We start from the raw sequence: 12,736 nt of genomic DNA, 5'->3' as shown, positions 1-12,736 counted from the left end.
ATTTATCTTTAATTTATAGCAATGTCTTTCTCCTCGTACCTACATATTGCAATTAGAACACTGCCTGCATGAAGTGATGTAAATAATTATAAAACACTGCAAATAAGACTTTTATTACTAACAGGAAATATCAGAGCTGTGATGGGCTTGCCCTTGAGCCTCAAATTGTAAATACGTTTTTACATTGAAAGCAAATATTCCAAAACTGTATGGCTTCTGGTTACATTTGTACCTCATTTATGAGTTAATGCCCCAAACCAAATAATTGAAAAATATGCAACAGGTATATCCATTCATTCATCTACTATCAGGTCACACACTTGTTTAAATATTGCACTATTCTCTTTGACAATGTTAACTGTATACAGATTCTTTTTGTTCCAAACTAGACATGGACAATTAAAAGTGAGAAAAAAGGGTCACATTTAAAGTAAAAACAAATATTATGCATCTTGTAGCTGGATGACAACTTCAAATGAAGCCTCTTGTTCATTCAAGCCCTGTCTGAATAGCTGAGAGTGCTGCCATGAGGTTTCCCCGTCTCCCCCACTGAGTTCTGCTGCCACAATCAGCTCTGAAGATGCAGACAGGCTGGAGAACGACTGGAGCCTTCCATCTGAGGGATCAAAAACACGAGGTAAAGGTTAGACAAAAAACTAAACGGATAATAAAATATCTTTGTTCCCCTTAAAGCATAGCACATAGATATACCGCCAGAAAACTCGGTTGTCATCTGTCCCGACTGCAAGCTCCAGCAGACTTTCCCAGACTGGAAGGTTTTGCTGTTGGCCATGACAGAGACAGAATGGATCTTCAACCCAGCTGAAGCGAAGTCAAATTTCCAGCTGATTCTTCCAACAGTAGAGCCTTCTGTCCGTGCAATGTAAACCTACAAAAAGAAAGTCAATCAACCACAATTACAGCCACAAACTGTATACTGGAAGTTGTTTAGAACTTAAGGCTTGAAGAAGAGTGCTAATAAGTTCACCAGCAATTTTTTTCAGAATCTAAATATACGTGTACTTACTTTCATCTTATTTTTCTTAGGTATTAAGTTTTCAAATAAGTAAAAATGTAAATTAAAAATCAAAGGAGATCTTTACCCACATTAAGCACTAGTAGCATAATAAAAATATGCATTTCATTTTAGGAGTCTGAAATTGAGACAATAATGAATACAATAAAATTGTTTGTTGTGATTATTTAAAACACATCTTTAAAGACTAAACATTTACTAAAAAGCAAGCATAAACTTAATTTTTTTTATCTTTTTTGTTGCTATATCAAGAATAATAAACACACCATCTTCCAATCATTCTCCACTTTCCTGAAGACGGACTCCTTTGTCCATACACACTGATCCCAGTTTGGGATTATTTCAGAGGAGCTGGACACCCGACAGTACTGGTCCTTTGGGGCGCTGTAGCGCACATGAAACAACCTGGCCTTCTTTTCCTCATCAGTCGGCGTGAACACAAAAGCTTCAGTCTGAAACAAACACATGCATGGTTAAATAAAAAAGAAATAGACACCCTCTTTTGCCCATGTGTGAGGATTGACCAATGGTTCCAGATGGTGTGAGGATCTGAAATCTGCAATCATTTTTTAATATTCTGTTAATTACATTTATTTTCAACAACTTTCTAAGTGACACACTATAACTAATATGAGTCACTGCAATATTTAATCTTTCTTTGGGCTCAATGCAGTATTTATTAATTTGAATTCTGTCACATAGTAATCACTCATCGTAATTTAGGACTCAATGCGAACAGTTGGGCGATCTCAATGGGAGCAGTAGCTGAATTGAAATTGGAAAAATGTAGGTTTGCTTCTAACTTCCACCTCTACCATGTGTCGATGTGCCCCTTGGTAAGGAACTATAACCACACGTTGCCTTCCAATCTGTGTATGAATGTGGCTCTAAGGTAAACTGCTATGTGGGACTAGAAAATCTCTAAATGAATTTAGAATATTTAGCAAACTGCAACAATAAAAACTGATGGAGTAAAGGTGGTCTTTAAGCTCTTGTCCCAGCCTGCAGGAACAATCTGCTTTGATCTAACACACTCATCATCTTGTTCAAGTGTATCGGCCTCGTCTCAGTGAATTACTCTACCTGTGTGGATACCTTTTTATCAGCTGCTCTGGTTTCCCCACGCGCCATTCTCCAGGCCAAAGACCCAGAGCTGCGGCCTCCCAGTTCTCCCGGTTTGGGTGTCTTTGGCGAAATGAACTCCACTAGCTCAACAAGCAGCCTCTCTGTCAGTTCCCTCTTCCTGTCTGGACTCAGGGACTGCTGTCTCTTTATTGTTAGAGAACAAATACAAGGTTTTAAGTTTTTACCACTGCCACTACATCGAATCATTCTGAAAAGCAGGTTAGAAACCGCTGGAACTCACAGCAGCATTGAGGCCATTTATGGTGTGTAGCAGCCAAGCCTCCTGCACCCTGGTTCTCCTCGACAAAACCTCTGCATGCTTGCAGGAATATCTCCATGTCACATCAACCACCTGAAGAAGTAAAAAAACACACAAAACGTGAGCGTGCTCTTTGTTTTAACCATTATAAAGTGAAAAGAATTTAATCTCCATCTTAGAACTAATGCTGAACCATAAAACATTGAATTCTCCGCAATGAGAAAAAAAAACCCAAACTGGACCATGAACAGTTGACAAGATGATCAACTTAAATACCCCTGAAATACTTAAAACATTTTGTCACATAACCAAACATGTCTGTGGTTTTGTAAAAAGCAGATTCTTATGTGTAATTACTGCAATTTAAAAAAGCACCAGGGTGGTTTGAATATCAGCAATCCCTGATGCAAATGGAAACGGTAGAGATAGAGATGCACTGGAAAATCAGCTAGACACTAGACTCAGACCGTTTCCAGTTGGCTCGCCCCTGAATTGGTCACCAGTCAGACGGAAACTAAAAAGCATAACTCAGGGAAACTGTGTGGAAGTCATGTTTCAGCCTTTTTTATGCTGCTGTTCAGAAAACCCAACCATACCAAACACACTGATTGATAAAGAGAGATGCTGAAGAAAGTTTAAATTTTAACTCTGCAACCATTTTGTTTTGTAATAATAGTAAAATCCTGTTTCACAGTGATTTCTGTCATTAACTATACTTCTAATTGTAACAAGGCGGCCTTTTACGGCTGGATTTTACAGTGAGGATGAAAAGCTGAGGCAGAGTGGGGTGGAAACAGCAGTGGTTTATTCTTCACACAGCATCAAAAAGAATTTCACAGGTGAAACTGCAGCCTTAAATAGTCCCAGCTGTGACGGACCAAACCACCTTTAATTCACAGGGGGATCTCAATTCACCAATCTCCACCTGTTTAGATAAAATACCTTTTACCAAATACAAACATTTTCACTTACTTTTTATAGATATTTTATGTTTAATCATTACACCATAATGAAACACCACAAAACCCATAAACAATTAATCTTTTAGTAGCCTGACCTGCCTATTCCCATTCTGATTGATACTTTTTCGTCTGAAAAGTCACTAAATAGGGCAACATTACAAAGTTGGCATCAGTGTGGTTACTATTAACAGACATGAGCTGGTGTCTGTCAGTGGGCCCTCTCTCAGGGCAGAGCAGAAGGGGACAGCGGCTGATTTCCAGACCTTAGTGGACATAGATAAGACCAGTGAATAAGATCAGTTTCTTATGTTAGTATTACCCGATTGCAAATCTCCCAAAGTTAAGGACATCAGGGCCAATTTATCAAAGAACCTTAGCAATCATACAGACAAAAATGTGCTTTGTTTGGAATTGCAACACAGATTAATACTAGTAAAATATTCACACGTTCTTATTTTCCTGACATATCCATCTAGAGATCATATCGAGCTTAAAAAAGTCCAACCTGCCCAAGTCAGAGTCCTTATACACTGTGGCCAAGCCTGATCCAACCTAACTGATCAACATTCATTATAGGTCTGAGGCCCAAGTAAACTCATCATATTATTTTAATTAAGATTTTACTCATTTCTTTTTCAATCCACTAAGCAAGCAGTGTAACTTTTACCGTGTTTAGCTTTTATTGAACATCCTCCAGCTCCATCTTGTCACTCGTTGTAACCGATAATACAACAAGTGACTGGGTTGTGTGATTGAAAAGATTCCATCTCTGCAGCTGCTGGTGGAGGTGCATGCAGTGTGCTGTGCTTGTTACAGTCCGATTAACTTCTGCATCCTACTTACTTTCTTTATTTCCTTAACTGATTAAACTATCTACTCATATAGTATAATAAGCAGATTAACACATCTTTACATCATGCATTCTGGTTTGGCTTTTTCTGCGCTGGACGTATTGCAGGCTTATTAAATGAGCCACAGAAGCCAGAGCCCGCCCTGACCATCAAGCAAATAATTCTGGCCTGAGTTCGGGCCAAATATCTAAACTCTACGTCAGAGGTGCCCAAAGTGGGTCCCTGAGGGCCGGCATCCTGCATGTTTTAGTTCTCTCCCTGGTTTAACACACCTGGATCCAATGATAGCTTGTTAGAAGGCCTAAGAAGAACATTGACCTGCTGAGAAGGTTGTTGGTACCACCACGGAGAGAACTAAAACGTGCAGGATGCCAGCCCTCGAGGACCGACTTTGGGCACCCCTGCTCTACATCCACTATAAAAGGTTGGGGTTGCTTAGGCAACAAGTCCTGGACAGGAAGAGCAGCAACTCAAGCATTGCCATACTTGGCAACACTTTACAACTCCTCATCTTCAGGGATTTCCAGACCAGAAAGGATGCATAAAATGCACCTCAACAGAAAGCTTTCAATATGGACTTTTACACTCATTTTTAAAGCAGACATCCACAAATGGAAAATAATTTTACCCTTATTGTTTGTGTTTTTCCTTTAATAACAGTTTGTTAGCTTTAGATCTGGCAACAGAAGGTGGGGCTTATGTCTTGCCAGCTAGCTTTATCAGTACTGATAGTGGCAGAAGCAGAAGCTGCTGACCAAGCGCTGCTCTGACCTGGTCCTTGGAGAAAGCCAGGATGTAAGCCAGTTCCTTTCCCCAGCCGATCTCGTACAGCAGCGGCTTATCACAGACGTTCTCACATGAGTCGCAGTGCAGCCAGCGATGCTGAGACACTGAGTAAATCTCTGTCCACACGTGGTCTGCAACAAGACAAACGCTGCTTTGTATTCACTTCAGTACTGCAAGCAGGATCAAGCTTTGGTTCCAGACCAAAAGAAACAAATTGCAGGAAGCTATAATACACAGGGATATAATAACTTATGAGTGATGCAGTCCAGAGAACAGTCAAACTGAAACTGAAAGTTCTGCAAAGTAAAAAAAAAAAATGTTTTCTGGTAGGAATGCAGTAAAAACAATGAGAAAATACGTTTAGCAGGTGACACTCAACAGAATACTAAATGAGAGTTACTGATGTACTATGGAACATGGACATACCTGTACTGTCCCAGATGTACCTGGCCTCAAGGCCCATGGCTCTGCAGCACAAAGTAAAACAGTTGGCCCACTCTCCACAGCGCCCCCTCCTGGTTTCTAAAAGCTTTTCAGGGTGATTATACCTAATGTTGACCGTAAGAGACAAAACCCACAAATGCTCATTAAAAAATGGAATCAAGCTTGTTAACAGAAAAGGTTGTACTGTTGATTCAAAGAATTATTGATGTGATATATAGTGTTAAAAACATCAATAATTTAAAAAATGCTATTAATAAATTGTGCATCTCTAACTACTTATTTACACAGCTATATCACATTTCAAACTAAATTCTAGTTTCAATGCCAGTCCTTTCCACAGAACTTGTATTAAAAATGTCTCTGCCTCTCTCTCTCACACACACACACACACACCCACGTACACACACCTAGGGAATCTGGTAGAGAGCTGGCAGCTCTGACAGTAGTGGTTCTCCACTCGCTGAGCTCCCCAGCGTAGTTCCTCCGCCGTGGGCCCGAGGGCCGGACCGTGTTTGGTGGGGCCCCCACACTGGCTGCAGGGCAAGGAGTCCACCCAGGAGAAGAAGTCGCACTTGAACCACTGGAGCAGCTCCAGCACCAAGCAGTCTTCTATTCCCAACTTACATTCTACACATAAAGACAGCAAAATGACTTTCCTCTGATTCTCTAGTTTGAGAGGTGAGCAGGGTAGGCAAAAGCACAGGTGTGACAGAGTGGGGTGGGTGTGGTTGCTGAGGGGTGATCTCACCTGGGTCAGCCTCCTTCAGCTCCTTCAGCTTGTGTTGAGCAGAGGAGGACAACTGGTGATGAGGGATGATGCTTCTGGCTTTCAGCTGCAGCTCGGGGTTTTCATACTGCATCACATGTTGGAAGTTGGACTGAAGAGTCACAAAGAAACTCATGCTGCTCTCCTGAAAGACAAAAAAAACAGAGTTTTTTAAAATAAAATTCCAAGCCAGAGGTTGGTGTCCAAGTGAATGCATTCTCAGCCATTTCCGATATAACTGAATGGAACCATTTATTTGTCCAACCATTTGTAAACTCAAGATTCTATAAAGCTTGGCTTAAAAGGCGCTGTGTGAGCTCTCAACCCCTCTGATGTACAGTCACTCCTCACACAGGTGGTATTTTTAGACAATTTACTGATTTCTACAGTAAACTGATGAACAATAAACTTTTCAACATCTTTGATCAGCAAACTGATCAAATGTTTGAGTGAAGCCAATACTGGTTTTCATAACTAGTAATTCTGTGTGAAATACTAGAACTAAACCTGACTGATGATGACCTATACATCTCTTCTTAGTGTTTGGATCTAGCGCGGTTAGTGAACATCTGTTTCTCCATCTCAATTCGGAGAACCGACTGCAGACTCGGACTGAAATGGACAACCCAACCACAGGTCCAGGATCTCAATGTTCTGATCTCTGAGCCTCTTGATTATCAGTTTTGCTGTGTGAAACGGCACTTCATCCTGTTGAAAAATCCTCTGATTCTCAGCAGGTTGATCCTGGATTGCTGAAAGAAGTGTCTACCTTAGATCAGTACCTAAACTTATGGCTGCTTTCCCATAATCTTTTCCAGGTAACTGATTTTTGACAAGTCCCATACAATCACAAGAAGGATACATCAGAGAAAACCATGATTCTGTTGCCACTCTAAAGCTTGCTAAACCCTCTTTGACATTGTGAAGTTTTTTTTTTTCCTTTTTAGAGGCAATCATTTCCAACACAACGATTTCAAAAACACCAGTTAGTCAACTAAGTAGACTGAAAGTGATATCAGCTGAACTCTTTGACTGCTACAACTTGGTAGGGCACCAGTTTTGAAGGACTGAACAACATGCAGGAAGCGAAGAGACTGCCATGGAACCCAACTTCCTCTTTTCTGCAGGGCTCTCCATGGGGGAGGTGGGGTGTTCAAGTCGCAATCAGTCATAGCAGACCACCAACATTAATAAGCAATTAATATAGGTACTAACAGTGCTGAAAAGCATACATGGTACTTTAACAGATTGCAAAATAGTGCCATAATGCTAGTTTCTTTGTGTTCATTTTAAGTTGCCAGTTTTTAAAATCCATAAATATTTTAAGACTCCATCACAAATTCAAAAACTAAATTTACTTATTTGAGATTATGGTTTGGAATGACTGTCAATGTTAGCTAAAAATATTATTTCTATCTTAACAAATTTGTGTTTAGGTGGATCATGCCCTTTAAACATCATAAATTTATGAAAGCCTCTAAAGTCCTAATCAAAGTCAACAGTGGTGAGAGCAGATAAACTCTGGAGGAGATGAACTACATGAACTAGTTTAGACAGATTAGTCAACTACACAGTATTCCAAAGAGACAACGTACTGTAGTTCCAGCAGCAGCTGTATTCTCCACCACAGTAATGAGTTGCTCATTCACAGCCATAAATTGTGTAATCCTCTTGTCCTACTGCAGTTTCTTGGAAACATATGGGGTTAACAGTGCCTTACTTCCCCTTACTTTCAGAGTTAACTGGATGAACTCGTATTTGAGCAGTCGTCATCGTTATCACTACCCCCGGTGGAAATGCCAAGCTAGCAGAGATTCCAAGCTATAGGCTACATGAACTGCTTTCATTTCAGGTTTTAGAATATACATTTCAATGCATGTAATTGCAAATCATTTAGTTAGTGTAGCCTCAGTCAGAACTTTCAAACTCATCTCTGCTCCTGACTGTAATTTACAAACCACACAGTCTCAAGCTGCGGACTTAGCTTCGTACCACCAGGCCAGATGGAACAATGGCAGTTTCCATGACTGGCTAAGACATACAGTAGGCAGGGCTAAAGGACCCAAAGTAGAAGTTAATAAAAAGTTGAGCAGTGTTGATTTACTGCTGCTTCTTCTCTCCCAGTGAGCAGGAAGAAGGCAGCGGTGGCTCGGAGCTTTGAGTTTACCTGCTGTTCACGGTGTTGCTCTGGTCTGGGGCCAGAGGACAGAGCAGTGCAGTGTACCAGTTGACAAAATCAGCTCTCTGGTAAGTCAATGTTCATCGTGTCAAAACAAAAGTCAGCCTTCAAAAGTCAAACGCTTTCGCTTTCATCCACTTACTAGCTGTGGTCCTGTCTGATGGAGTAGATTGTTCCATTCCAGTCTGACTGGTTGCACTGTGCCCTCACCTTCCCTGCTGCTGATTGGACCACTGTTCCTACCCATGTGAACCAATCAGCTCTGCCTTCTGCCTTACTAACACCGATTCTGTTCTCAGAGGCAAGGCCAGATACTACATTTGCCACATTATGCAGCATACAGCGTCAGATTTATGTATTTCATTTTTAGAACATTTAAATTTGCATAACATCTTTATAACTATATGTTAGACTCCAGTTATTACACTTTTAAATTTGTCTTCAACATGGTCTGTCATTTCAATAATGCTGAAATAGAAACTTTAAGCATATTTAGTAGTTTAATGAGCAAATCTTTGTCAAGATTATGATGTAATATGCAATAAGTGAAAAAGCAGACTGTTTACAGTACAATAATATTACCAAATCTTTTGATTTTATTTATCAATAAATGAATCAATAGACTGGTTGATGTAAAATGCTTTTACATCAACCATGTCTTGCAGTCTTGCATGTTTGCAGCACCAGCTGACGTGTTCCACCACAACACAGTACCATGTCTGCATCACACAACACTGACATAAAGCCACTGAATTTAGAAAATTGGTGAAATACAAAAAAACTTAATTAAATTGACTTAACAGAGGGACATTAACAAGTATGTGGAATTGAATGTAGTCACTGATAATCCAGTATATAATGTAAAAATCCCCCTGCTTGAACTCCAAGTTGCTGCTAAAATGCTTGGCCGTCTCACTGTGCAACAGTTACTAAGGAATCTTCAACCACATTGCTCTGCAGAGGCAACTCTGATGGTGGCCCTAGAGCAGGGGTGTCAAACTCCAGTTCTCAAGGGCCGCTGTCCTGCAGTTTTTAGATGTGCCACAGGTACAAAACACTGGAATGAAATGGCTTAATGACCTCCTCCTTGTGTAGATCAGTTCTCCAGAGCCTTAATGACCTAATTATTCTGTTCAGGTGTGGTGCAGCAGAGGCACATCTAAAAGTTGCAGGACAGTGGCCCTCCAGGACTGGAGTTTGACACCTGTGCCCTAGAGCAAGGGTGTCAAACTCCAGTCCTCAAGGGCCGCTGTCCTGCAGTTCTTAGATGTGCCACAGGTACAAAACGCTGGAATGAAATGGATTAATTACCTCCTCCTTGTGTAGATCAGTTCTCCAGAGCCTTGCTAATGACCTAATTATTTTATTCAGGTGTGGTGTAGCAGAGGCACATCTAAAAGTTGCTGGACACCGGCCCTTGAAGACTGGAGTTTGACACCTATGCCCTAGAGCAGTGTTTCCCAAACCTGGTCCTCAAGGCACACTGTTCTACATGTTTTAGAGGTTTCCCTGCTTTAATGTGCCTGATTCAACTGACTGCAGTTCAAAAAACACCTGTTAATCAGTCATCAATTGAAATCAGCTGGACTGAAGTAAGGAAATACCTAAAACATTTAGGTATACCTAAATACCTAAACTGTCCAGGTTTGGGCAGTGTTTCCCAACCCTGGTCCTCTAAACCAGGGTTGGGAAACACTGCTCTAGAGGATTCTCAATAACAATATACCATGCAAATGAATTAAATTTGTATTAGAATTAATATGAGTTGCAACAACATTTCATTTTCATTTGGCATCAATAAAGTATTTCTGAAATTGAAAAGTTGTTCATGATTATAAGAACAAATAAATGTTTCAGTTTGATAGTGGAACCCAAAGAAAATCAAAGAAGAATGAACACGTTTTACTGGTAGAAACAACACAGAAGCAGTGAGCGCATCTACCAGGGATGAAGGTTGTTGGGTAGATGGCACTGCTGGTGGGCTGGAAGCAGCAGCGCAGCTCTCCGGTGCCGATGCTGAGGCCACAGCAGGCTGAGAAGCAGGTCGGACAGGACGCCCCCCACGCAGTCTCAGATCCCGCTCTGCAGCAATACAGTCCCTGATGTGCTTCAGCTGCTCCACTGATGCAGACTGGGGGAAGACCAGATGGGTTTCAGCCTGGAAAGGGTTAGAGAAATCAGCTGGTAACAATGTTACACAACAGGAGCAGCAGCTTTAGAATTTGTGACATTAATGATAGTTGTCCATTTACCTCCTCAAATCCCATCTCAAAGAGACATTCCACAGCTCCTTTGACAGGCAGCAGCTTGGTGGAGAAGGTGGGGTTGCCGATACGGATAGACCTGTACTTTTCCTCAGTTGGACACCTGTTGGCAGTGACATAGAAAACAAGATGGCAGAATTTGATTTCTATTCAGTGAACATTTTACTACATATTTAAAATTAAAAGTCAGTGGGCGTGCCCTGGTGGCGTAGTGGTTAGCGCGACCCGTATTTGGAGGCCTTGAGTCCTCGACGCGGCCGTCGCGGGTTCGACTCCCGGACCAGACGACATTTGCCGCATGTCTTCCCCCTCTCCTTCCCCGTTTCCTGTCAGCCTACTATCATATAAGGGACACTAGAGCCCCCTGGAGGGGTAAAAAAAATAAAATTAAAAGTCAGTGATTACAAATGTTTTAAAGGAAGCTTGTGTGAGTTTTAATACCAGACACAAATCTGCCGTGATCAATAGGTGGGAAGCTGAAAGTACCATGAGGTCCACAGATCATCACTTTTAAATTTGAAAACAACTAGGTTTTATTCTCTGACAGATATTCAAAATGTAAAAATGGGTCACTGCTACATATGCAACTATAAAAATGAGATATTAAACTTTCTTAAGCAGTCAGCTTAGGAGACAGTTAAAGTAGGATGGAAATGATTCTGGTCCAAGAAAACACCTCTGAAGACTCAAAGAGAGAATTACCTGAGCCCCTTAGGTATCAAGGCATTTAAAGCCACAACACTCTAGATCAGAATAGAAATAAATGAGGTCGTTCAAGAACATATAGGAACCCCCAGGATGAAGTCCACAATGAACTATAACTTGCTGAAACACAGCTGTGACTGTCCAGACCTCCTTGGGCTGAGGGTGTGCTGATCAACGGAGATGTACCTGTACAACAAACACCATCAAGTTCCACTGAAATTAATGAGTGCTGTTAATAATCCATCCATCCATTATCATACACGCTTATTCCTAATGAGGTAGTGATGGATGCTGATGCCTTTCTCCAGCAGTCAACACGTGAGAGGCGGGGTCACCCTGGACAAGTCGCCAGTCTATTGCAGGGCAACACAGAGACAAGCGGGACAAACAATCATGCACACACACAACCACACCTATGGAGAATTTAGAGATATCAATTAACCTGACAGTCATGTTTGGTTTTTGGACTATGGTAGGAAGCCGGAGTACCCGGAGAGAATTTACGCATGCACAGGAAGAACACGCAAAATCCATGCAAGAAACCCCCAAGCTGGGATTCGAACCCAGGAGTGCTACAAATTGCACCACTGTGAAGATATAAATAATACTATATTTTACATAAAACGGGCAGATATATAATATTATTGCTATTTGTATTTCGCGTGTTTTCGGAACATGTAAGAAAAAGCAGAATTTATCTCTACCTCTACGCTGATCCCTAATGATGACACGTACACCAAAATTACCCTGATAAAAAACCTACAACGAGGTCTGAAATTAGAAAATTGTATCACCTTATTAAAACCATCACAAATGCATGCATACCGTACAGAGACCATAAAGCGGAATGTTTATTTTCGTTTGTTTTCTCGTGAAGTTGATAAAAGAAAGCAAAGCAGTTGGTGTGTAATTTTCAGGAAGATACAGTAAATCCCGATGGACCTTGACACGTTCCACTGACCCGTTTACTGGACATACCTTATAATGTTGTCCGCATATGTAAGCAGCAACTTGGCCACATCCAGGAAGACCTCGTCAGAGTTGTCACACAGTGTTGTGACCGCTGGAGACAGAGACATTTTGTTTTATAGCTTTTGGTAGAAGATGTAGCGCCAACGACTACTGGTACTTTCAAATTAGAGCTAAATTGCTTCCGCCTGGGGTCCTCGAGGAATGTGTCCCACAAGCTGCCTAACAAAATATCATGACCTTCAAAATTGCACGGAAATTGTGTTTATACCTTTAGAGTTATATTTTTAAACTATATGTGTATTTTATTTCTTTATTTTAAAACAGCTAATAAGTCAGTTTATTTTTTGTCATTAATAAAACTGAAATGGCGTTCATCATTGATACCTA

At 41.0% G+C, this 12,736-nt stretch overlaps 1 protein-coding gene across 2 annotated transcripts; it reads right to left on the bottom strand.

Moving 5' to 3' along the window:
* Positions 1–97: 97 nt before the first annotated feature.
* On the bottom strand, positions 98–12,533 carry ngly1 (N-glycanase 1). Of its 2 annotated transcripts, none has more exons than XM_005804506.3 (12): positions 12,356–12,533; positions 10,661–10,775; positions 10,351–10,566; positions 6,212–6,374; positions 5,871–6,090; positions 5,446–5,567; positions 5,005–5,150; positions 2,403–2,513; positions 2,120–2,305; positions 1,303–1,488; positions 712–889; positions 98–616 (listed from the first exon to the last, which is right to left on the bottom strand). In XM_005804506.3, the coding sequence occupies exons 1-12, from the start codon at positions 12,454–12,456 to the stop codon at positions 444–446; spliced, it is 1,917 nt and encodes a 638-aa protein (XP_005804563.1). In that variant the 5' UTR covers positions 12,457–12,533; the 3' UTR covers positions 98–443. The 2 variants fall into 2 exon arrangements, with proteins under 2 accessions (XP_005804563.1, XP_023200206.1); XM_023344438.1 differs by having other exon boundaries at positions 2,132–2,305.
* Positions 12,534–12,736: the final 203 nt, after the last annotated feature.

This window comes from Xiphophorus maculatus, chromosome 13 (genome assembly GCF_002775205.1).
Source record: "Xiphophorus maculatus strain JP 163 A chromosome 13, X_maculatus-5.0-male, whole genome shotgun sequence".
Classification (NCBI taxonomy): domain Eukaryota; kingdom Metazoa; phylum Chordata; class Actinopteri; order Cyprinodontiformes; family Poeciliidae; genus Xiphophorus; species Xiphophorus maculatus.
The sequence above is the reverse complement of the archived record's forward strand: the minus strand, read 5'-3'. Positions and strand labels throughout refer to the sequence as shown.

Coding starts and splice junctions, on each gene's coding strand:
- ngly1 (XM_005804506.3), bottom strand. CDS start 12,456: ATGTCTCTGTCTCCAGCGGTCACAACACTGTGTGACAACTCTGACGAG. Junction 6,375..10,350: donor CCCAACAACCTTCATCCCTG/GTAGATGCGCTC, acceptor TTTGTCTTTCAG/GAGAGCAGCATGAGTTTCTT. Junction 6,091..6,211: donor GCTGAAGGAGGCTGACCCAG/GTGAGATCACCC, acceptor CTTTATGTGTAG/AATGTAAGTTGGGAATAGAA.